Below are 25,693 nucleotides of genomic sequence, written 5' to 3' on the forward strand. Positions count from 1 at the left end.
TGGAGGTGGAAACATTATGCTTGGGGGGTGTTTTTCTGCTAAGGGGACAGGACAACTGCACCGCATCAAAGGGACGATGGACGGGGACATGTACCGTCAAATCTTGGGTGAGAACCTCCTTCCCTCAGCCAGGGCATTGAAAATGGGTCATGGATGGGTATTCCAGCATGACAATGACCCAAAACACACAGCCAAGGCAACAAAGGAGTGGCTCAAGAAGAAGCACATTAAGGTCCTGGAGTGGCCTAGCCAGTCTCCAGACCTTAATCCCATAGAAAATCTGTGGAGGGAGCTGAAGGTTCGAGTTGCCAAACATCAGCCTCGAAACCTTAATGACTTGGAGAGGATCTGCAAGGAGGAGTGGGACAAAATCCCTCCTGAGATGTGTGCAAACCTGGTGGCCAACTCCAAGAAACGTCTGACCTCTGTGATTGCCGACAAGGGTTTTGCCACCAAGTACTAAGTCGAAGGGGTCAAATACTTATTTCCCTCATTAACATGCAAATCAATTTATAACTTTTTTGAAATGCGTTTTTATATATATATATATATATATATATAAATATAACATATACACATATATGTTCCTTTTAATCGTTATATTTTATTATTATTTTCACCATAAATTGCTGGGCATCATAGTTAGTCCATTACACAGAATTCTGCATGAAAATCCACAGGTATGGATTTCATATCCCCTATTGGTGTATAATTTTACAATATTTATCTTTATATTGGTTTTACAGTCTAATATAACACCACACCAATGCTACAGAATGCAGCCCCTTTAAGACATTCATCATATCTGATTTCAGAGATACCAAGGTTATCTAATCCCATAAGGATTATAATCCAAAAACATGTGGCTGTATAAACTGGAGATACATTTACAATCACTGCAATTTATGCATTTGCAGAGACCACCTATAAAGGAAGAGATTAGAAATTTTCCTTTAAGATATTTGATGTGAATCTGTGCACAAAAGCTGTAAATCATGAAAAACTCATATCAGTCTCTACTTCAAAAGAGACTCATGGCTTATTACTGCAGCTGGGGTTTATGTGAGCTGCTCAGGGCTAAGAGCATGTGCCTGGACCACCCCTGGCTGTCTGGAGCGAAATCCAAACACAAAGAATCTTCTACAACATATAAATCTGACATATTGAACTGCATGCTTTTTGCATCTGTCTGTTTAAGGAATGCCCTGATCCCTAATGATATAACATTTACTGCAATATTTGTATATATTTTTATTTTGCATTACTATTACTATTATTCATATTATTGTGACTATTGTTTTTTGCCTTACCAATGAAGTATGATAATACAGTATTACACAGTGCTAGTGCTTTACATTTTTGTAAGGATTGCTCTTAACTCTTAACACTAGGGTTTCCAACTAGGATTGCTAACTTTTCACTGTTCTTGTTCAAAATAATTTGAGACCACCCTTTTCAAATGGATGCTTTGTGTTAATGGGAAAAAAAAATAAAACATGATTTAAAAAAAAAGTTTTTTACAGAAAACATTAAAATTAGGTCCATTCACCTTGACAGCCATGGTTCCTAGCACACCAGTTTAGATGTACTGTAGTCTGGAAAATAAAGACACACATATTTGTGCTTGTGATTAATCCAAATGGTTCACAGCAGATAAATGCATTGAAGAACACCAGCTAAAAATGTCTCACTGTGCCAAGAATAGACCTATAAATACAAATTAAATCTAAGTATGTTGCTATGAATAGTAGAAATGGATGTGTTTGAGGACACAGTTTGTACATGTATTTGTAAGACAAAATATTCAACAGTGTGTTTTCTGTGGCCTGCATCTTCTGCCAGTGCTTCCATATCTAGTAAACACTCAATACATGGAAAAGTCTTTCACTGTCATCTACATATATATAGTATATTGCATCCATGCTTTTTATATCACATGGACATCAAAATACGTTAGCATACACCTTAATGTTTAGAATACATTATACATTATTTGCTTTACTAAGGCAATGCTCCCTCAACCTATCAGGATTGCAAAGGGTCCCTGGTTTTGGCTTCCCTTACAGCTCTGCATTATCAGTCTCCAGCAGGAGAGTCGATTTTTTGAAGACAGTTCAGAGATTCTTTACGATATGGTGATTTCAGGAGAGAGAGCATAAATCTCTGTTTAATTAAGAGTTTTGCATTTTGGCTAAAGCAGGGTGTGATAAGGATGTTTCTGCCCATGTCTTGATGCACTGTTGAACAGGGCAGTACTAAAATCCATCAGGAGGTTCAGTGCTTTTTGATTGAATGTCCATTGAAAGCTGCATTCCATTTCAATGCAGTCAGTTACTCTTGCAGAACATTTCCTCTATAAATGACTGTAATCAGGACAGCCTACAAGTTTCAGGGCTGAAACTAATGTACGATCTGACTGACTGTATTGAACTGGTTAGTGTTGCTGTTGGCTTTGCACATTGATGCAGTTTGATGTCTTTGTTCATTGGCACTACAATATGAGGCTGCATTGTAGAATGTAAGTTGGGCAAGGCACGGTGATGTATTGGCATTGGTATGTCTGTAATTAATTGTAAATTATTCATTATTTTGGAAATACTGTATGTCCGGATTAGGGCTGGGCGATATGACTTAAAAATAATATCTCAATATTTTTAGAAGTTTGGACGATACACGGTATATATCTCGATATTTCTTGTTTTTATCCAATCAAATTTTATCAAAATAAGTCCAAAGACATTCAAACTACAAGTATTTCGTTAATCCTTCAATAAGCAAAACTAACAAATACTACATGCAGGCTGTCATGGTAAATATATGCAGAATGCAACACATTACAGGGCAAGTGTTGTGTGATTACTATTACGTGTGTTATGTTGTTATGGGATATATATATATATATATATATATATATATATATATATATATATATATATACATATATATCACACACACACATATACACATAAGTTAAAAAAATTATATATACATATACATAAGTTTAAAAATAGCTGGCGTTACAATAGTTTTAATAAATCTTAAATGCGTGGTGCCTTATCCCAGGGATTTTATATAGAACAATTATCCGTAGTATATTAGGATGGTACAGCAGCTCCCGTCTAAAAACATTCCATATTCACCGATAAACAATATCTATTAGAGAAAAAGTGATCTTCCTCAGAGCACATGTATACATATACACAGTATGATTTACTGTCACATAACAACAATAACACAAGTAATAGTGATCACGCAATACATGTGCTGTAAAAGGAATATATTCAATTATATTTAGCACAGCCGGGTTTATAGTGGCGCATTAACATCTGCTAGACAGAGACATTTCTCCTCCGACTGTCGCGTCTCGTCATCTACTTACAAGTACAGCACGTTGTTAATATAAAATAGTTATAATAATAGTAATAATAATAATACAACTGTTGAACCACTTCACCATCTAAATAAAAAGAATGATACTTTCTGCATGTGTTTGCATTGCTTTCCAATTTATTAAAATGCAAACAAACGTTATTATTATTTTTATACAAATTATATCAGTTTAAATTAGCGGGGGTGGGGGTGCTGCTCGCAGATCGAGTTTAGCCCGGCGACGAGAGCGGGGCTCAACGTGTGCGCTTGCGCATTAAAGTATCTCTTGGTTGTGTTGGTTATTGTGTGTCACTTCTCTCTCCTCATGTGTCTGTTTCTGATGCTCATTTCTTGCCGCATCCGACACGTGTGGAAGAACCGGGAAGAACGCAAAAGGACGAATGACGAAAAATACTGCCGTGAAAATTGTAATTTGCGACACCACGATATAAACGATATAGCATAATATGAAACGATAGACGTTTTTCTATCGTCATACGATATATATCGTCATACGATATATATCGTCATATCGCAAGCCCTAGTCCGGATATTAACATTTCTAATTAAAAATGCTAAAAATGTTCAAATGCGCTTATACTTTGTTCAGATATATCTGCTGTTCTTACCCTGTTATTTTGTCTCAAATTATGATGTATAATACTTTGATAAATTAGAATATCAATTTGTTTTGAATTCCAGAAGGGTTATAAGTCGTACATTGCAATATTGAATAACTGCTAGTTGGTTCCAGATGTGAGCAAGAATAAGATTTTGAAATCTTCTGGGAGCCTAAGTTGGGAATCAATATAAATGATTATTAATGTGCCCTACCGCAGATTTAACTCACAAACATGCTTTCTCGAAATTGATCTTTTTATTAGACTGAATAGGATCCTTGGATGACTTAGTTATTAATGGACACCAAACAAGCACAATGGGTCGAATGGCCTCCTCTCGTTTTCGTTTGTAAACTTTCTTATGTTCACTACGAGGAAGCTCATCAGATGGATTCCTCATTAAGTTCTTTGTTTTTGCAGTTTTCTGGGGCACTGCATGACAGAAACAAGTCAACGTGTCTACTTTCAACATGTAGAGAATCAGTAAACCTACAGTTGTATTTGTTTGTCATTTAAGATGATGTCGAAAGTTTGGTTAAGAATGCATGTCCTCCACTGTCAGGATGGGAAATATAAAATGTGGCAGATGGCAGAAATAAGCCTTCCAGGGCAGTGGAGTGGAATAGTGCCTTCAGGATGGCCAACATGCATTGCATTCCCCATGTTCAACCTTCCTGCACACTCGCTTCCTGCTTCACTGCTTCTCTAATATTATTAAGCAGCTGTGGCAACGGCTTCTCTCCATCGATTAAATTACCAATACCAGCCATTGGGAGGATAAACTCTTGGAATTGCCATGTACGCTCTGTAGCTTTGTAGTTTTGTAGTCATATTGTAGTATATAATAGGAATGTTTGATTAACTGAAAACTCAATGTACACATCCAGCATGCTTTAAAGGTAAACCATAAGATAAATGTATATCTGTTGCAACAGTGGTGCACAGTGGTAATATTCATGCAATGTGCAGGCATTATTTAAACATATGAATGAATTGTATTAATATACATTAGTATTACAAAGGTTGCGTTCTGTAAGAACTGTATTAAAAACATTACTGCGTTTTTTACCCATGGTGAAACACAACACAACACAACACAACACTTGATACTGACAAACATTTCATAGTATGTATTATCAGGAACCCAGGGATAGAGACTACTAGGCCAACCCCACCCCATTGAGTTACATGATAATGCTTCATGGTTAGATTATCTGGATGTTTAGCTTATTTTGCTTCATATTAAGTCTGAAGAGATTCATTAAAGAGGCAGTATTCATTAAAATGTAAATAGTTCCGGATGAACATTAAAATTACTTTCACTGTTTATTTTGCTTGAAAATAGTTTATGTATAAATTGTATATATATTAATTCAATTTTAATAAAAAAAAAAAAGTCAAAAAATGAATGATTAGTTTACCATTGTGCTTAATGTTGTACCTGCAGTGCCTCAGTTTCTATAGCAACTATATTTTCTTCCCATCCCCCCCAATACCCCACAGTACTGCAGTGCTTCCATATGATGTGTAATTAAACACATGGTGGATCCACAGAAGACATGCCACTCGCAAATAACTGCCTTTCTTTTTTCCTGACACCTCATATTTTCACGGATAGTCTGTACATTTGACAGTATGTATATATGTAAAGATTAAGATGTTGATTTTTGTTTTATTATTTCAATTTTTTTTGTTGTTGTCACCCACCCCACCACATGGAATATTCCTCTTCCTTTTGATATCAGTTTTTGAAATGGAATTGAGGCAGATTTTTTGAATGGTTGTTTTTTCATAACATAATTTTATTTTGTTGTTTTTTGTTTTTAAACAAATTAGATTTTAATTGGAAAGTAATACAGAAAGCAGTTAATTTAATGATGTTCCTCTAACACTCAATCTGCAGACTTTGCTCTTTTTCTCTCTTTTACATACCTCAGCTGACTTTGCATCTTTGACAGTATTCCTGTTCGCATGCAGTACTACAGGATTCATCCCACAGCAGCAAGCCTCACCTGTAACTCATTTAAAGATGGTTTATGCAGTTGAAACAGGTGAAACAAGTTTAAGTGTTGCTAGCTGCCTGTTTAATCACAGATCTTGACAACAACTTATAAATGATATTAAAAATCTAATGGAAATCATGGAAATCTTAAAATCGAGTATTATATTATCCACTGCTATTAAAGTTTTTATTCTCGTGTATGGAGTTGGGGACTTAATAGACCCTTTAAAAAATAACATTGTGCTAATCAGAATTCCCAGAGGGTGCTTAACATGGTAAAATTGACTAATTTTGTCTTAGAACCCCTTGCAGAGAACCACTTTTGTCACAGAAAAAAACAGTGCTTCATAAAAGTTAACACGTTGATGCACTTGCAGTTAATGTTGCATGTCCAATGGTAACGTGATCCCTGGTAATAAAAATAAATAAATACCCTTGTCACTAATAAACATAAATTTAGCACGATTGCTAAATGTGAAATCAAATTTTGCAAGGACCAAGAAAATGAAATTGCGTGAAGAATGAGGTCAGGTTCGCTGTCATCCAAGCTCTCACCAGTGGAAAGTAAATCAGGGTTTGTGAAGATAAATCAGGATGAACAAGCCCATTTCCTTGATCCTTTTCTCTAATAGCTTTGGTTTATTTTCCCTTTTGAAAAGGGATTGACACCAGTGAGCAGAAGTTGAGCTTTGATGTCAGATTAGCAAAGGTGCAGCATAGCCACAGCAATTATAATTGGGGCAAGGATATCATACAGCCATTTTGTACAAAAAATACTGATAAACTGCGGTATTAATTTGAAAAATCGTACAGGAATCCTTGGCAGACAGGCTGTGAGAACCAATGGTTGTGTAAATATTAATTTACCCAATAAGACTGATCAGACACAGTGCTTGAATCAGTTTTAACTTTTTAGTGTAGAAATGATTAAAGTGAAAAACAGTAGCCTCCCATTTTCATCCTTTGATAGTAGAATAATGTCATCAAGGTTCAGAAACAACGGAGAGGCCAGCCCTGCACCACCCAACACACTCCCACAAAAAGACAAATGGATACTTAATCATGCCATCAACAACATGGGGTGCAATTAATTGAAATGCAAATACGACTTACTTCATGATGTTGAAATTGTGATTTGTAAATGCACGTGTCATACATTCTCTATATACAAATACAAATAAGTGACTAATACCAAATTCACTTGAAATACTCTTCCAAAAATGCATTATTGTTCACAAACCTTAGTATAGTCTATGTTGTATTATCAAAGAAGTCCTTTAAGCAAGGAATACAATGATTACAGTTTATATAATAGAAACATTTTCATATAGCCTAGTTCATGATATTCAAATTTCAATGTCAGAAAGTCGTCAGCAAGTGAGCTTGGTAGAACTGAATGCTGGGCGATTGATAATTGAGTGTGATTTTTAGCACTTATTTTGGTGAATAATGGTTTCACATGGGTGAATACAATTCTTCCAAGTTATGGAAGCTTTCCCAGGATTGTAAAATACAAATGCAAATACTTGTAGTACTGAGTGTGTATACCAAGTGATGTACAAATAGTTAAAAGCTTTGCAACTTGGACTGTCAATATACCCCATTGCAAAACATTAGTCTGATCACACAAAGGCATGATGCTGACTATAATAATTAAGTTTTATTTTCACTTGCAGTCCCACTGTGAAAATTTTTCAATTTCATTACTAAAAGCAGGTAGAACATGCTGAAATAGACAAAATCCCTTTTAATTCTACATGACTAATCTAGAATTCACAGCTCTTGAAAAACCTGTCACAAGGAAGTTTTCAGCATTATTTTCATTATATATGGCCTCTACTTCCACAGTTACTTTTCATTTTAAGAAAGAAATTAACACTACTTAGTTCCAGTGCATTCTCAGAATATTGTCTCAGGATATCAGACAATCTCCTGTGCTGCTTTAAAAATCGAAACGTTTTTCTTTTTTCTCACGAACCCTATTTGTATGGCAGAAGAACTCCACATTCTCCACAAAACATTTCAACCTCAGTTGCTGTTTTTGTTTATGTATTAACATATCCAATACAGTATTTAAAATCCCATAACACTTACTGCAATCTTTCTGTTGCGATTCATTGTTTGTTGTGTGTGTATTTTTGCATCATCTTCACAGTTTCACATCTGAATATTCATTATTCTGAGGACTGTAGTTATGCACATGCAACAGGGCTCATGGCTTGTGTACATGAGCATGTTACAGTGAAGTTTGCCCAAGGCTTGGAAAAGCATTTAAACCCCCGTCATCAGAAAGATTGTCACTAATTTCAGCCCATTTAGTTCAGGTGCACTAAGGTTTACTATAGATGGTGGTTTGAAATTTCTCATTAAAATTTTAGAATGATATTGTACAGATACAAATTTAATGGAAAGGACTTATTATCTCTTATAAATGGTCTGTCTTTGATCAGTGTTGGCAGTATGGTTGGTTGTATAATTCTGTTTGGAAAGTTAATGTTGTGCCTTGATGTATTTCAACAATATTTTTAATTGTACTGTTCAGAGTTGAAGTCAATTTCACTTTTTCAGATCAATTCCAAATTCCAGTTCCAGTTCTTTTTGGCCACTGACATAATAAGCTCTCCAGGAATTGCAATTGAATTGATAAGGAGAATTACAAATGGATTTGGAATGGGATAAACGGTCTCATGTTGCATCCAGTCTCTTACTGAGAAAAGCTTTTCTATGCCAAGATTTATGAGTTTGTTTTATACTGTGGTCAACAAGTACCTCAGTGAATTTACTGGCTGTTACTATCACCAAGAACAGTTGCCTATTAATGGACCATGGTACAGGATAGAAGAAAATCTAATTAATACACAACTGTATAACCTCAGTGAATGAGGTTAATCTGTTGGCCCTTGGTTGACAGCAGAATTATTATTTGTTGAAAAAATGTAACTTGGGTCATTTCATCCTCTAGCCTCTGTTTTGTGCTGCTCTTTGATTTTACCGATTCCAATCTATCAAGGTTTTCACACTGAAGTGTCTTCTCTGCCATTCTTTTTATATTTATTTAATATATTACTGGTCTGTTTATGACATATATATATATATATATATATATATATATATCATAATTCCTTTGAAGGCTGGTTTGAGATCCTTTCAGTGTTCTGATGTGCCATTCATTTTACTGTTGAGAAGACTATGTCAAGTTAGTCAGCAGTTAACAGCCAGTTGAGGGGGAAAACATATATATTTCTCATTTTAACTGAAAGCACAAGTTTACAACAATACATGTAACAAGTCATAATCCTTATACAATCGAGATGTGCATTACCTTTATTGCATTACTGGGTACTAGTATCCCAACCTATAATTAGCATAACTAAACATTGCCTTAATGCCACCTTTGATCAAGGTAATTGAAAATTATACTTTCATAAGTTTATAACTTTACTCAGGTGCTGGATTAGCTTTGCTCTGACAAATGTATTAATGTCTGGTGTGCGTGAGTGGAGGTGTTCAACTATTTAATGACTTATACTTTTGATTCCTAGGGACAATATAAATAGAGACAATGCAATTAGACAACATGTATAGTCATTTTACAGGGCACCATTAGTTCATGATATGGAAGTCCTTGACTTTTTTATTCACCACAGAACATTCTCTGCTGTCTGTTAACCTATGTATATAAAGCAACTGTCTTGTGTGCATTGAACAGAACTGGATGATTGCTGCCAAACATAGTTGAACCAATTATCTGTCAATTGTCTGGCTTTTAGTGGTAGAAAAAAAAAGAATGTAAGGTAAAATTGCCTTAGTCTCATCAAGAATCAATAGTTCAGCCTTTTCCAGGGATGAAGCTAGAATCTTTTTGGAGAGAAAAGCAGCATGTCTTTCAAGAGAGTCTAAACAGAATGAGATGACTGATTGCAAAAAAGGTAGAGAGAGGAATATTTTTTAAACTGACTGCAAACACAGATTTGATACATCACATCAGTCTATATGTACAATTGTCATGTACATAGAAGGTATTTGGAGGGAGTCTTCTGGGTGTGTTTTTTTAGTGAGCTTCTACGTGGTTTTCTTTTCAGGACTGAAGCAGGACTTCAGCAGACAGTGCCACACAGAGCAAGAGACTTGTCTGATACAAATAATTTGGCAGTGCAGTCTAGCATTCTGTTCTGAAGCATTTAGAACTCCTCTATAAAGGGATATCTAAGCAAACAATATTCTAAACTCAGTCACTCATGTAAAGCTTATCCGTATTAGATGCAGGAGGAGTAGTTTTACTTCTTGATTGGGTTCGTTATGTTCATCTACAAAGCCCTAATTATGAGTTAATCCTCTAATACAGTGAGGGAAAAAAGTATTTGATCCCCTGCTGATTTTGTACGTTTGCCCACTGACAAAGAAATGATCAGTCTATAATTTTAATGGTAGGTGTATTTTAACAGTGAGAGACAGAATAACAACAAAAAAATCCTGAAAAATGCATTTCAAAAAAGTTATAAATTGATTTGTATGTTAATGAGGGAAATAAGTATTTGACCCCTTCGACTTAGTACTTGGTGGCAAAACCTTTGTTGGCAATCACAGAGGTCAGACGTTTCTTGTAGTTGGCCACCAGGTTTGCACACATCTCAGGAGGGATTTTGTCCCACTCCTCTTTGCAGATCCTCTCCAAGTCATGAAGGTTTCGAGGCTGACGTTTGGCAACTCGAAACTTCAGCTCCCTCCACAGATTTTCTATGGGATTAAGGTCTGGAGACTGGCTAGGCCACTCCAGGACCTTAATGTGCTTCTTCTTGAGCCACTCCTTTGTTGCCTTGGCTGTGTGTTTTGGGTCATTGTCATGCTGGAATACCCATCCATGACCCATTTTCAATGCCCTGGCTGAGGGAAGGAGGTTCTCACCCAAGATTTGACGGTACATGGCCCCGTCCATCGTCCCTTTGATGCGGTGCAGTTGTCCTGTCCCCTTAGCAGAAAAACACCCCCAAGCATAATGTTTCCAACTCCCATGTTTGACTGTGGGGATGGTGTTCTTGGGGTCATTCCTCCTCCTCCAAACACGGCGAGTTGAGTTGATGCCAAAGAGCTCGATTTTGGTCTCATCTGACCACAACACTTTCACCCAGTTCTCCTCTGAATCATTCAGATGTTCATTGGCAAACTTCAGACGGGCCTGTACATGTGCTTTCTTGAGCAGGGGGACCTTGCGGGCGCTGCAGGATTTCAGTCCTTCATGGCGTAGTGTGTTACCAATTGTTTTCTTGGTGACTATGGTCCCAGCTGCCTTGATATCATTAACAAGCTCCTCCAGTGTAGTTCTGGGCTGATTCCTCACCGTTCTCATGATCATTGAAACTCCACGAGGTGAGATCTTGCATGGAGCCCCAGATCGAGGGAGACTGACAGTTATTTTGAGTTTCTTCGATTTGCAAATAATTGCACCAACTGTTGTCACCTTCTCACCAAGCTGCTGGGCGATGGTCTTGTAGCCCATTCCAGCCTTGTGTAGGTCTACAATCTTGTCCCTGACAGCCTTGAACAGCTCCCTTTAAGAGAGTGCTCCTAATCACAGCTCGTTACCTGTATAAAAGACACCTGGGAGCCAGAAATCTTGTTGATTGATAGGGGATCAAATACTTATTTCCCTCATTAACATGCAAATCAATTTATAACTTTTTTGAAATGTGTTTTTCTGGATTTTTTTGTTGTTATTCTGTCTCTCACTATTAAAATACAATTACCATTAAAATGATAGACTGATCATTTCTTTGTCAGTGGGCAAACGTACAAAATCAGCAGGGGATCAAATACTTTTTTCCCTCACTGTATGTTGTAATGTCTGTCCTTGTCATACAGCTTCTCCAGGCTCCTCTCAGAGTTCTAGGCTCATTAATACGTCTGACCAAGAATATCGAGTCTCAGTGCAATACACCTTTATCCAGGGCCGCTCGATGATTTAACAAACACTAACCGACAGTTCTCTGCACAAACATTACAAGAGTAACGGCATCACTATAAAAAATAAAGTACACATTACAGAGAATAACATTTAAGGTATACATAAATAATAAAATACACCAATATACAAAGTAATGTGTGTTTACATTTTACACATTAACATATTATGCTCATAAGCTGTTCATTATAAATAATGTGATATATTGTAACAATTGTTACAGGAAATGGGTCTGGTAAGAAATCAAGTAATAATAATACTACTGGAGTTTTGTTTTTAGTGTTTTACTACTACTACTTCTTGGGATTTAGATTTAACCACAGTTAAACCACAGTTTCTTTTAAATAAACAACAGAAAAACTAAACAGATGCTTATTGTTACATTATTTTCTTGTATATTCTAGGAGACAGAAGAAAACAAGAAAAAGGAGTGTGAAGCTTTTGAGGAGGAGGTGAAGAATAAGCACCCAACATGTCAGACTTTGGTAAGCCATTTTAGCGTTAACTTGAAAGCTTTAACCCAGATTTGGAGGCAGTACAGTTTAAAAATGAATGATTTTTAATGGTGCGAAAGTGTTTGTTTCATCAAGAAGGACCTCCTGCAGTTGTAATATGCAGGTCTCAGCAGAGATCAAATTGCAGTTGAGATGAAGTGAAATTGAAAATGTTGCTGCATAAATGAAAAGAGACAGCACTAAGAGGACATTAATTCTCTCCCTTAAAAAAAAAAAAGGTGCAGATGTCTGTTTAGACATCCGTTTGAAGGAGAAGAAAGCGTATTTTAAATATTTTTTTAAAATGTTGCTTTACAAACAAAATCATCAGTACCACTTAACAGTGGTATCCTACCTACTGCTACATAAAATATTCCTGGGAGATTTTCGGAGTTGATGTTAAATGATACAGGCATCTTGATTTCAGCTGCTAAAGGCGTCAAGGAAATTGTGGCTTTTTAAAATGTCATTATTTAGATGGCAGATTTCAAATAACAATAATTTAAAGGTAATTACATGCACATGACTTATAAATTATAAAATGGATTCATAAGTCTTGTAAAAAATTATAAAGCAATACAAAAATCTAGTACGTAGAGGATGGTTTACAAAAAAAATGTCTTTCACAACAATTAACCATTTGTCCAGCAGAGGGGTGTTCAGTGACGTCAATTGAATTAAACCCAAATGCAAAATACTTGCATAGTTCCCTCACGACTGGGTGGCGCCGTGATAAGTGCTGCTGCCTCACAGTTCTGGGGTCCCAGGTTCGAGTCTCAGCTTGTCCTCCTGGGGTTTCTCCGGGCAATCTGGTTTCCTCCCACTGTCCACAGACATGTGGGTTAGGTTAATTGGCATGGCTAAATTGCCTTGTAGGTGTGTCTCACCCACTGATGGACTGGTGTCCTGTGCTGTGTGTATTCCTGCCTTGTGCCCTATGCCTGCTGGCATCACCCCCAGGTGAAAATTCTCAATAGGTTATGCAACAGTAAGCTCCTGACGTTCCACATAGAGTGGACTTCTCTACCTATATGTTTTGTCCCATTCTCAATCTTTAACCAATCAGGATAGGGCGTTTGAAAATTGGTAAATCTTGAGTAGATGAAAATGACTATGATGGAGAGATTTGTATTCAGTTCATAAGCTAATATTCACTATGATATTCACAGCAGCATGGGAAAACAATATTTGTTACTTGACACCGATAGAAGTTATAACTGTGGCCTGTCCACTGCTCCATTTTTACGAATAAATCAGTAGCGTAATCAGTACGATTTAGTAGATTTATAACTGAATGGGAACAGGAATGATAGCAATGATAGCATTACTGGTCTTAGGAAAACTCAGAAGGGTTTAATGAAACATGACATTTAGTCCCAATGTTTTGGTGTTAAAAGTCATGCGTAGCAGCAGAATAACTGGGTACATTTTATTTTTCTCTTAAAGCAGCATCCTACATGTCTGCCTTAATAACCATCCTGTAATTGTGTCTTTGCTGACCTCTCACTTCCTGACCTCAACACATGATGTGTCGTCACAGCAGTCCTGCTGTGGTTATTCCTAACATGATTCTTCGTTAGCCAATGAATGATCGGGATGATGGATAGGTGGGAAAGATACCTGTTGATGGCCTCCATGGTTCTCAGGGTGTATGGCTGTGGGCTATCTCTCCCTGAGGATACTTGAGGTCAAGGGCTGTACTGCTGTAATCCTGCAAACATGAATTATCTCAGGCAATCAGTTTCTAATGAGAATGTTGTGATTGATGGAATGCCTTTTTTGCCAGTGCCAGGATGTAGTGGCATGAATGGTTGACTTAAAATGGAGGTGATTGTGAGCAATTTTAATTAATAACTGTCTTACCAGTATCACACGGAGTCTGCGTCATCCCTCCATGTACCTCACAGTTTCCACAATTCCCTGATCATGCTGTGTGAGAGAATCACCTTTTACACAATCATAACTATCATTTCATCTGTTTCATTGACTTTTTCTGTGTGCAAACATACTAGCTGGGTGTTTATACCTTACAACATGCTCATATATAGTACTCTCGCAGCTATGAGAATACAGAGCATTAAATTAAGACATAAATTATGCTTTCATGTGTGTGTGTGTGCGTGTGCGTGTGTGCATGTGTGCATGTGTGTGTGTGTGTGTGTGTGTGCGCGCGCCTACCTGGGTGGAAGGGTGGGGGGTGCTAGTTGAGTGTGTGTATGTGCATCCAGCAGACTTTGATGCTTGTGCATATGCTTGCATTTATTCATTATAAATCAACAGTGTGGTTGTACGGAGACTAAATCAGATGAAGGAGGTCAGATTTGATTACGCTGTTTCTTCCCATGTATGTGCATTTGTGTCCTGCCTCCCGAGGGCAACGTTTTAGTGAGTGCTCTAAATGTAATTTTGTGCCAAGGGGCAGTGCAGCAGCCAGCACTCTTTACCAAAGAAAAAACAAACAAAAAAAGTGAAACTGAGTATTTCAGTTTAATTTATTTTATTGCAAGATTTCCTTTTCCAGACCAGTTGCATATCAGTTTGATTTATGTCGCCTGTAAATATAATTCTTCCATTTACGGCCAACATTTAAACAAATCCTTTTGATTTTGATTTGTGTTGACTGCTCCTGTTAAACTGTCACCTCTTACTTTTACATTAAGCTTAGTTTGTGTTATAGAGCAGCACAACATCAGAGAATAGTTAGATTAAGGATGAGCCTCACTCAGCCTGAGCAGGTATTTAGTTTAATATCATGTACATTTACTTGCTTTTATTCAAAGACACCATTTTGGTGGGAAAAGAAGTTTGACCTGCTTTCTGCTAATAATTACTGCCATGTGTTGCTATTGAACTATAATATTGAATTAATGTGGCTGTAATTGTTTTTTCATTTTTCACATCCTGAGGAGATTGTAACTAAGTTATGAGTCTAATGTAATCACTTACAATACATTGGCTTGCAGTCATGCAGGGGGTGTATCCAGGTGGTTGGTAAAGAAACTCAAAACCCAGATCAGATGGGAGGGCCTGTAATTGGCAACTCTCCAGCCGGGGTGACAGACAGACAGCAGCCTCAATGCCATACTCTTTGCACAAATGCAAGTTGTCAACACTCCCCAGGTCATGATCAATTCAAATAAATGAACTGAAATGTATTTGTTACTTTACAATTTATTTCCAACATTCTTTTGTGTGTGTGTGTTTTAACAATCTTTTTATGCTGGGTAACTTCTCAAAGGGCTGTATAACCTTTGTCATAATGTATCCCTGTAGAACTGTTTGGAAGGTTTGGAGCTGGGGAGCTGGCAGGGCGTGTGAGGTCATGGCTGTTCTTCTGCAGCAGTTAATGCCTCTTATTCCTCGGCTCAGGCAGGCGCGCCTCTTGCACAGGCTCTGTCTGCAGCAAGCAGCTCAAAACACAATGTGCATCATCTGATAAAATAATATTTCCAAAGGTTGTCAGATTAAATAAATATAAACAACGGAGTTCAACTATCTGTACAGTCAACATGTAGTTGCTCCTTTTGGTTTTAATCGTGACTGTGCCGTGCTTTCACCGCCCGCTGAGACAGTACCCCAGCTCATTTACACTTGCTATATATATATATATATATATATATATATATATATATATATAGAGAGAGAGAGAGAGAGAGAGAGAGAGAGAGAGAGAGATAGAGAGAGAGAGAGAGATAGGTCAGCTTATGACTAATGGAAAGTTAGGTAAATAGCGTTTTACATGTAATATGCTAATTGTGTATGTGCACATGCAGATCTTGGATTTGTGTTTGTATGGCCTTGATCATTACTGATACTCGTTAAATAGTTTATAAATAATAATAATAATAATAATTCTTCTCATTCAAAATATGTCTGATCAGGGGAAACAATATTTCCAAGTATTTTCTTGTAATATGAAAATGTACACAGATCTGATTATAGACAAATCTTGTTTAAATTTGGTCTCTGTAACCATACAGTCTTTGTTGTAGCTGGTGATATATCAATATAAGATCATTATGTTCTGCAACAACAACACATTAATAATGTATAATTTTAGGACATCAGATACACCCTTTTCTCTCTTGTAGCACTACTGGGAGAAAGAAACCTTTCACTCTATAAAAATGATATGCAGGTGAGCCTGGATAGAAAATGAAGAATCAAAAGGTACCCTATTCCCATTTATACTGAGCCACAAACATGTCAACATTGAGCTCCAGGTAAAACCATGAGAAATCCTTATACATACAGTGACATTCATCTGAGATCAAACCACATTCTCTTTCCTCATTTCCATTTTTTGGTTTCTTTGTATGAATATAGCTAGGCATTAAGATGACAATTGAAATCATATCATATGTTTAATGTAATTGGACAGGCTCAAATATAAGGAACTTGTTTTGTATGTACAATATGTAGGCTGTATGTCATATTGCAGGGGTGGGGGTGGGGAGGTAGGTGAAATGAAACATTTGGCTTAGGCTGGGGCTAACGAAGAAAGTGAGACAGCTGGCTAACTCATTTACCAGAGCTGCTAGACAATTTGTTATCCCAAAGTGTCTCTAGTAGTTTGCGTTTTAGTATGACGCATGCTCCTCCTTTTCCATCTGTGCAGACTGGGAGGGCTCCAGCATTCACTTTGCTCCGTGGACGTTGCCTATTTCCTGGATTATTGGGTCACAACAAATAGCTACAGTGTTCCTCCTCTCTTGACTTTTAAAGATTTGCAGTTTGGTTTGATGTCACTGCAATTAAACAACGTAACATTTGAACATAACAAGATATCTCGTGGGAAGAATGTCTATATTGCAGTACATCACAAGGGTAGGTTACCTCACAGAAAGGACAAACAAATGAGCCCAGCGGCACTGACATCATGCAAGAAGACCAAATATTGTGCTTTTGAAGGAGATGAGGGTCAACTGCTGATTCAATTAAGACGTTAAATGTATTGAATCTCTTTTGTATTAGTTATTTCCTTATTTCTAAGGTTTTATGTAAACTTATTCTAGAAAAATATAAAGCTATGCACTTTACGTTAAAGTATAATTTAATTTAATTCTGAAGATATAGTCATCCTATATTACCTTTGTTTTAGTAATGCTCTTGTTGTTGATGTTGGTTTATTTGTTATGTTGTTTTCCTATCTATATCTACAAATTGATGGGGGTTTTCTTAGTGCCCACACAGTATTATAGCCATAATGAATTACATTTTGAATGATGTCTCACCTTTTTTTGTATCCATCTTCTAAATAGTACTGAGTATTAGTTTTCAAGTTTCTATTAAATGGTTTTCTAGTCAAACTAATAATAAGAAGAGAGGAATTGCATTTGAATGGCTTTGAATAAATCTGGAATCATTAGTGTTGTTTGAGTAGGCACCAGATAAATTATACTATAACAACAGGAAAAATGTCTTTGGATTTTCTAGAATTCTGCAGTACTTAAAGGGCAAGAAATGTTAGCTCTAAACTTTGCCTGAATTGTGTTGCTGTAGATGTAGATGCGTTTAAAGCTGTGTTCACATTGGCTACTTCACAGTCAAATATTCACAACACAATATATTCACTACACAATATATTCACAGCACAATATATGAAATGTATTGAACACAACAATACAACTTGTTGTCGATCACTAGTGCTGTACATTTAGAGAGATTGTTTTCTGTCATTTAGACATCCACTGTTTTTGCATTTTGCTTACAGTGTACTGCTATCTTTATGTTTAATCAGTGTTCATTTTGTACTGTAAAATGTATTATTGGTCAAGTTCGAGTGTGTTTGTCCTGTGACTGATTTTTACATTCTACATTTTGTTTTAGTACAGTAACACAGGTGGGAGTTTATCTTATTAAGATGTATGACTTCCTGTAAACAGTGCCTTCTAACTTGCTCCAGGGTATTCCTCTTCTCTGCCATTAGCAGTGCCACATGAGAATGTAGATTTTGACATTATATTACCTTGCTAATGGGATCGACTTTGATCGCTTTACATTTGTTCTGTGTTCAGTACTTATGCTGCCAGGCTGTCATAGCAACCATATCTGCTCTTCAAGAGATAGATAAGGAGGGGTCCATTTCTGTATCATCATACTAAGCTATATTGAAAATATACAGTGCTTTCAACAGGAGATTAAAGGTTACTTCTCAATATTTATGAATGTATGTTTTGAATATTTGAAGGCCTAATGATACCTACACAACTGTGTTTTACCCACAGTTCCATGCTTCTTTAGCTTTAGTGCATATGGCCTATCTTGTGATGACTAACTTGCCATTATGACAGAGTAAGGTTGCAAATGTATCTACGTGAACTTGCCAGAGTCATCATTTTTAGGGCCACTTAAGACTCAGAGTGCGGCGGTCCTGATTATTGGTCTTTAAGTGAACTCAGACCATCTCTCCATCTGCCATCTATGCCATCTCCATCTATTAAAATGTCTGTATCTATACATTAGTGGATGTGAGAGAGTGAGAAAGAGACAGATGGAGCAGAATACAGCCGTTATCCAGCACTTCGTATAAAAATAGACAGACCCCACTCACTATCATTATGCATTTCTTCCTAAATTTGAAATTAAATTCAGAGTGCCATTGTGCTCGGAGGTCTGGATTTTAATATCATCAGGAAAGGCACAACTTCTTCTGTTTAGTGCTGAGTGAATTGCAGAGTAGTGCATATCAGCAACCTCAAAGATGCTGATGCTAATTTTCAGAAAGAATCCACAGAGAGAAATACTGTATTTGAAAGACTTTGATGGCTAGAGTGCTCTGTGTATTTTATGAAAAAATCCAGCCTAAGAAAACTCTGCCGCTTCTTATGCCATGTTATCTCTCTTCGCCATGTGCAGGAGGAATTCTTCTGCTGAAAATAAGAAACACATCTGCCTTTATGGAGGAAAGATACTGTTTTGGATTAAGACATTGGAATTTTTTGCTTAGTAGAAAAATAAATAAACAAGCAAATATAGAAATTTAAATATGCAAGTTGCAATGGGAATTTTTAGTTATGCATTCTACTTCAGTTAAACAATTTAATTAATTGAATGGTCTACAATGAAAACATGTCTTTCTTTGAACCTTCCCAAATACAATTTAAACACTGAAGTTATATCTATCTATCTGATATTAAACCCCCATTATCTATCATAACTGTAATTCAACTCAAATCCACACCTTTGCTATCAGTGGTGATTGATGGATTTAATAATAATTTATCAAGTTACATTTTGATTAATTACGATAACTTCATTAAACATGTATCAACAGACACCACAGCATTTGACAAAAGATCAGGAAATATGAATGTAAACAAATATTTAAAGTAATTGATCACTAGAATGAGATAATCTGATTTTACTTTAGACCTGTAATTTTATTTGGGCCTCTTTAATGCCATTGAGACCGACCGGTGAGATTGGTGCACTAATCCAGTGTGAACTGTCCTCCAAAAGTTCACCCTAAATTCCACTGTAATCCTTGTATCTTCTGGTTAATAATTTAAGATGGAAATGAAGAGGGACATGCTGTACTGGCAGGAAGACAGTAGGGAAGAAACATTAATACTGAAATTGTTACGATTTTTCACTTTGAATTTTGCAAGACAAGCAAACAATATAACAGATGGAAGACTGGAGGCAATGTTGAACCTTAATAGTTGGAACGTTATGTCAAGTCTCATTACAGTGTGGAAGACACAGTGACTCTCTGCCATCTTCCCTCATCTGTTTGTACCTCTTGAAGTAGTTTCAAATATGGTTTAAACAGCATAACCTGTTGTCACAAAAGGTTGTACATGCATGTGTTGCTAAAGACTCAGGACATCTTTCAACTGAACGTCTTCTATGCAAGAATATTTCTCCAGTTTTGCTCTCTCAAACTTGATTTGTTGAGTGATCTTACCTGTGCCCTGTGCATTTATAGTGAGCTGTTTCAAAGCATTTTCTGTGTGACCTGTGAGTTTTGTTTCTCCCTTTTAATGCCTAGGATTTACAACACTGACTATTTTAAATAACATTATTTTAAGTAAATAATACTTTACTTATTTTTATTTTAAGGGTTTAACTAGTTAATGGAATTTAATGAGTATATTGAGAAATGTTTTTGTATATTTGAGTATAGTTGGTCACCCATATATACATCCTTGCCCATTCTGCATACTACACACATCTGATGTACACTCAGTAAAAACCTTTACTCCAATGGGACTCAGATATTACTGAGAAGTCTAATGCTTACCCTAACCCTAGCCTAAACTAATCACTAAATTTAAGACATAGGTTATTTTGGAGTAATATTTTTACTATTTAAGCTAAGTGTCACCATAGCCTTTACTTGTATCCCTGATTAAAGACTACTATAACCCTTTGTCTGTCTTGTCTATGTCAAGCCAAGCTCTAAACAAATCCATAAGAATCCACCTGAATTTTCACACCATCCTGCTCTTTCGCAGACCACCTGAGAGGAATCCCTGGACCACTGTTTGAAAATCTCAGATTTCAATGACATTACCCTTAAGTAATGTATGAAACACTGTACTACTAGAGATAAAAGGCTTTTATTTTGAGCAATTATAAGCAGATTTGAAGACTTCTTTCCGAACTCCCAGAGCAGAGGGATATTACCTTATCTCTTATTTATATTCACACTTTGATATAATACAGCACAAATCTATAAGTGGCTTTCAGTGGCAGTGGAGGCAACAGCCTAACTCAAGGATACATTTTCTTTAATTGTAAACGTGACAGTTGAAAAATGAATACTGGCTGTTAACTATACATTTCAAGGGTTGTTTTTCCTTGTATTAAAATACTTAGGAAAAGAATGTCACAAGAAAGAGGAACACAATTCAGTTTGCCTTGCCCTAAGCAGCCCTTTCAGCATTTTTGGGAAAGACTGGTTTACTGAAGAAACCAAGGAGCTGGTTGTGAATAATGATTTCAAATATATTATATATAACATATGCAATGCATGTTGTCTAGGTTCAGATTTGAATTCTACTGATACAATATTTTATTTAAAATATCATTAATATCTAAATGCCATTTCATGATTAACTGTCTCTCTCTCCCAGCCACTCTCTGAATCACAATTAAGTCCACATTATTATTAATGAATGCAAAGCAGTTTGACCTCTTGTTGAATCATTGCTTCTCAATAAGGAAAGAGTCGGTTAACTTAAAAGGACTATTTTGCAGAATGCAGCTGTCAAATGTAATGAAGTTGATTTGATGTGGGGGATTTCTCTTAAATTAAAAGTTTAAATAGATATAACTTGGAAAACGATACAAAATAATTTTTGTGAAGAAAGAAATAAGGTCAACTAGACCAGGTGAATATTTAAAATCATTGAAATATTTTGTTTTGGTTTCCAGGACTTGTTTATAAATTAAACCTTTGCCTTCATGGATTTTCCTTCTGGCAAAATATGCCAGAATATTGTTTTCTCATGTGGGAGCTTGCACACAGAAAAAACTAATAACAACTAATCATTGTAATGTGAAATTTGAACTTGGTTCAGCACTTCTCACTATTCAAAGACTTTTCAGAAGGACCTGGAGTCTTGTAATGGCCTTGTGATGTCTCTGTTATTGTTTTTATGCTAATGCTAGGTCAGGGTCATCAGTAGCACCATTAATATTTACCTCATGTATTGAGTCCACAGGAGCCTGCATATATCTGATATCTACTGAAACTCTCTGTGCAGGAAAACAATGACTACCTTTAAATCAGTGATAGAACAGGATTATACTGAATCATTGCTATCTGATATGTGTACCAAAATTATTACATTTGCAAAGGGGAAAACATGAAAATAATAGAAAAGCAAGTCATGAATCAGGATAGCTGCTTCTTGGGGAAATTTTGTGTGAATCAGAACAACTTTGGATTTCGGGCATTGAATTTAGGTTGCAGGTGTCTGGAGCAAGAAATAAAATATCATATTGGCAAAGAGTGAATGTCACCATCTCTGCACTTTAAATAGTTTGAATAATATGCCTTGACACCTTTTAGTTTAGGGACCCTTTAAAATGTAAGAGTTAAGCATTCATGGAACCTCTTCTTTAAAGGGCCTGTGAGCCCTGCTGCACACCACATACAAACACAGCTACACTGCTTTATGGTGGCAATTCAGCTTTGCATTCAGCTCTCGTCTCAGCATCTCTTTCTCTGCTAGGATTCATGCAAGGGGCTTCCTTGAGGTATTGATCTCAGGCCTGAATACCTTATCGGGCTGATATGTATTTCCCAGTTTACAGTGTCACTTGGAAATCTTCCAGCACAGAACCCTCTCAAAGTCTCATTCTGCACATACAAATTGGTAATTAATTAAGTCCATGTGCAGACCGGAGAGTCAATGTTGAGATACCCTGGCAGAGATCATTGTTGATGGGATTACTCTGTAATGCCTCACTGTGATTTATTTCTTGATGGTATTTGTATTTCACCAAGTTCCATAAATATATTAGAATATAAGTTCATACTGCTGAGGATATGGTTTCAGATTTTCTCTTTAGGCTTCCTTCAGCTAAATCTATATTGTTTTAAACTTGGCTTTTTAAATCTACCTGTAAATTAAATTATGCACAGGAATTTTAGCTAGACATGGCTTTTATTTATTTATTTTTTGCTATGTATATCACAACAAAAAGCTGTTCAAGTGTCACTTTTAATTGCATTCCAAACACATCAAATAGAGGTTGATAAAATGTAATTAAGTTTTCCTCCTCTGCAGTGGAACTTGTTTTATCTTCCCTTGAAAGAACGGTGAGGATTTTGTAGAACTTCTCTGCTTCCCTGCAATGTTAATATTTCAGAGATACATAAAGCAGATTTACCCCTTCAAACCTCACTTCATGGATTTCTTCTAAAAACACATACAGCTCATGAATATTTGCCATACTTTTTCACAATTAAGACTGAAATTAATTTGAATTTCTATGCAAAATTAAAACTGTCTGCAATGAAATAGACTGGCAGTTTATACCATTATTTTAATTTTAATTAAAATCCAACCAGATCTGCATCAAGTATTGTGTAACACATTCACAGTAAATTACTTTTGTATTGCTTAACAAAGGAGCAAAAAAAATGACAAAACACAAAGCAAATGAGAAAGAAAAGCAACATAGTTATAATTGAGTTGCAACTTGCTACCTTTACAATCTATGTCTATGTTACAATGACTGCAACCTAGGACTCCCCAAGGTCTTGAGGACTGCCTCCCAGAGCAATGGAAGCGTGTCAACCATGAGAGATTCTGGGAACAACTAATTATGGGAATGTACTCTTATTGTCAGGATTGTCTTGTGGCACATATGTGTGGTAATGATCAAATGCAAAAATACTACAATTCCCTGGATTTGAACGGCACATTGGGGTGGCACTTCATGTTCTTATAATTAAGTTTTTTTTATGCACATTCATTGGAAGATTTCACAGCTTAAATTGAATATTAACACAATTCACTGTACTTCCAATTACATTGTATGGAACTCCTCTGTGTTGCATATCTTGATTCCCAGCAAATGCTCATTAGCATAAACATACTTTCACAATTAATAGGTCTGGAGGCCTATTATTCAAATGGGTTTCTTTTTTTATCATTTCAGTCCATAAAATGTTGTCCGTGCAATATTTATTGCACTGATTAACTTTAAACTTCACAGTAGTCTTTTAGACACAGAACTGAGGAACATTAACTAACCAAACTGATTAGTCAGTAGCCCCAGATCCCATTTTGATTTTCTGTTATCAGTGGAGTTTTTGGGTGTAAATGCCATATTACTCCATAAACCCAAGATGGCTACAATTGCCCAGTTAGAATACAAACTTTTTACTTTATTGTATTTAAAAGAGCAAAGTGTCTATATCCATATTATTGAGTAATCTAAATATGAATATGGTGTGTGTGTGTGTGGGGTCTCATAAAATACCTCCCTTTACAGGAGATGGATGGCAGAAGGCACCACATTATACCACAATCAGCATTCTGTATCCTGCAAAAAATGGGCTTGGAAGCAGTTGATTTGCCTGCAGTCGCCAACATTTTTTTAGTTTTGTCTTCTCCATTGGTGGAAGACTCTCACAACCTTGTTTCTGAACCCTGATCCCAGACTAGCAGCAGTGCAACATGTCCTTTCTTAATTGCTGTTATGACATTTCATCACACTGTCTTATTGAATGATGCGTCATTTGCTGAGGAGGAAGAAAAGCTACTGTGCTCATCCCCATCTCTAGAGTGCAGTGTACTCCCCTAATGCTCAAGCTCATGCTATAATGATCTGACAACCGTAAACTAATCCCATGGCTCTTGCACGGCTGTTGGGTTTTTTTAAAAAGGGAAACAAATACAGCATTTCTTATAATGTCATGCTAGAGAACTTCCTTTATCCTCAACATTTTATCTTCAAGACCCTGTTTAAAATGGACCATTCAAGTTACTGGTAACAAGGATATCCAGGTCAGAATCTGCTTTGCAAAGAGACAATCTGCTGTGTATCACTGTCAGATCTAACTTCGCATTATATTCCTGTCTAAACATCCTCAGTTTTTAAACACTTCCCTGAGTCAGTTTCAGTGTGTTTTGACACACTGAGACACAGTCTTGGTTCTCCTACTGTCCGAAGTTGATATCCAAGCGGGTTGTCAGCAATAAAAAGAGTCATAAGCCAGTAAATCACACTATAACTTATATCTGTCACTCTATAATTCCTTAGCACACCTTAGTACTGAATTATCTGTGTTTTCTTTTGATACAGATAATACCATTCACCTTAGATTTGACAATTAGGTTATTGGGTCTTAGTATTCCATCTTTAAGAATGTACACCACTCACTTGTACCTCAATATAGCTGTGATTTGCTTTTCTGGAGAAGAACTGAGTAAGCTTATTAATATGGTTTTAATAAAGAATGGAGTTCAATCCTTCTGTGTACAAGTGAAGTAATTTTGAATGCCTATGAAAAACAATAAAAACACTAATAATTGTAAAGAGACTCTTCTAGTATCCAAACTGCATATGAAATGGGAATGTCTTGTGGATTATTATTTCATAAAGCTGATAACTTGCCTGTAAGTGATGTAGAGGTTTTGCAAACTGTGGTTTCCACAGTGCGACAGAATTGCTTGGCTCCATATCTCTCATTAAAAATGGTGTATGCTGATCTACCACCTGTTAAATCACCAAAGTGTTAGCAAATGTAATTCTTGCATGAGTATCCTTTTTAAATAATTCCGCA

At 36.3% G+C, this 25,693-nt stretch overlaps 1 protein-coding gene across 1 annotated transcript in view; it reads left to right on the plus strand.

The window, feature by feature from the left end:
- rimbp2b (RIMS binding protein 2b) overlaps window positions 1–25,693 on the plus strand; it is a 143,877-nt gene that overhangs the window by 62,358 nt on the left and 55,826 nt on the right. The window contains exon 3 of the mRNA XM_066689233.1: window positions 12,355–12,435. Coding sequence (XP_066545330.1) covers window positions 12,355–12,435 — 81 coding nt within the window. The remainder of the gene's footprint in view (window positions 1–12,354; window positions 12,436–25,693) is intronic.

Source organism: Amia ocellicauda, chromosome 17 (assembly GCF_036373705.1).
Source record: "Amia ocellicauda isolate fAmiCal2 chromosome 17, fAmiCal2.hap1, whole genome shotgun sequence".
Taxonomy (NCBI): domain Eukaryota; kingdom Metazoa; phylum Chordata; class Actinopteri; order Amiiformes; family Amiidae; genus Amia; species Amia ocellicauda.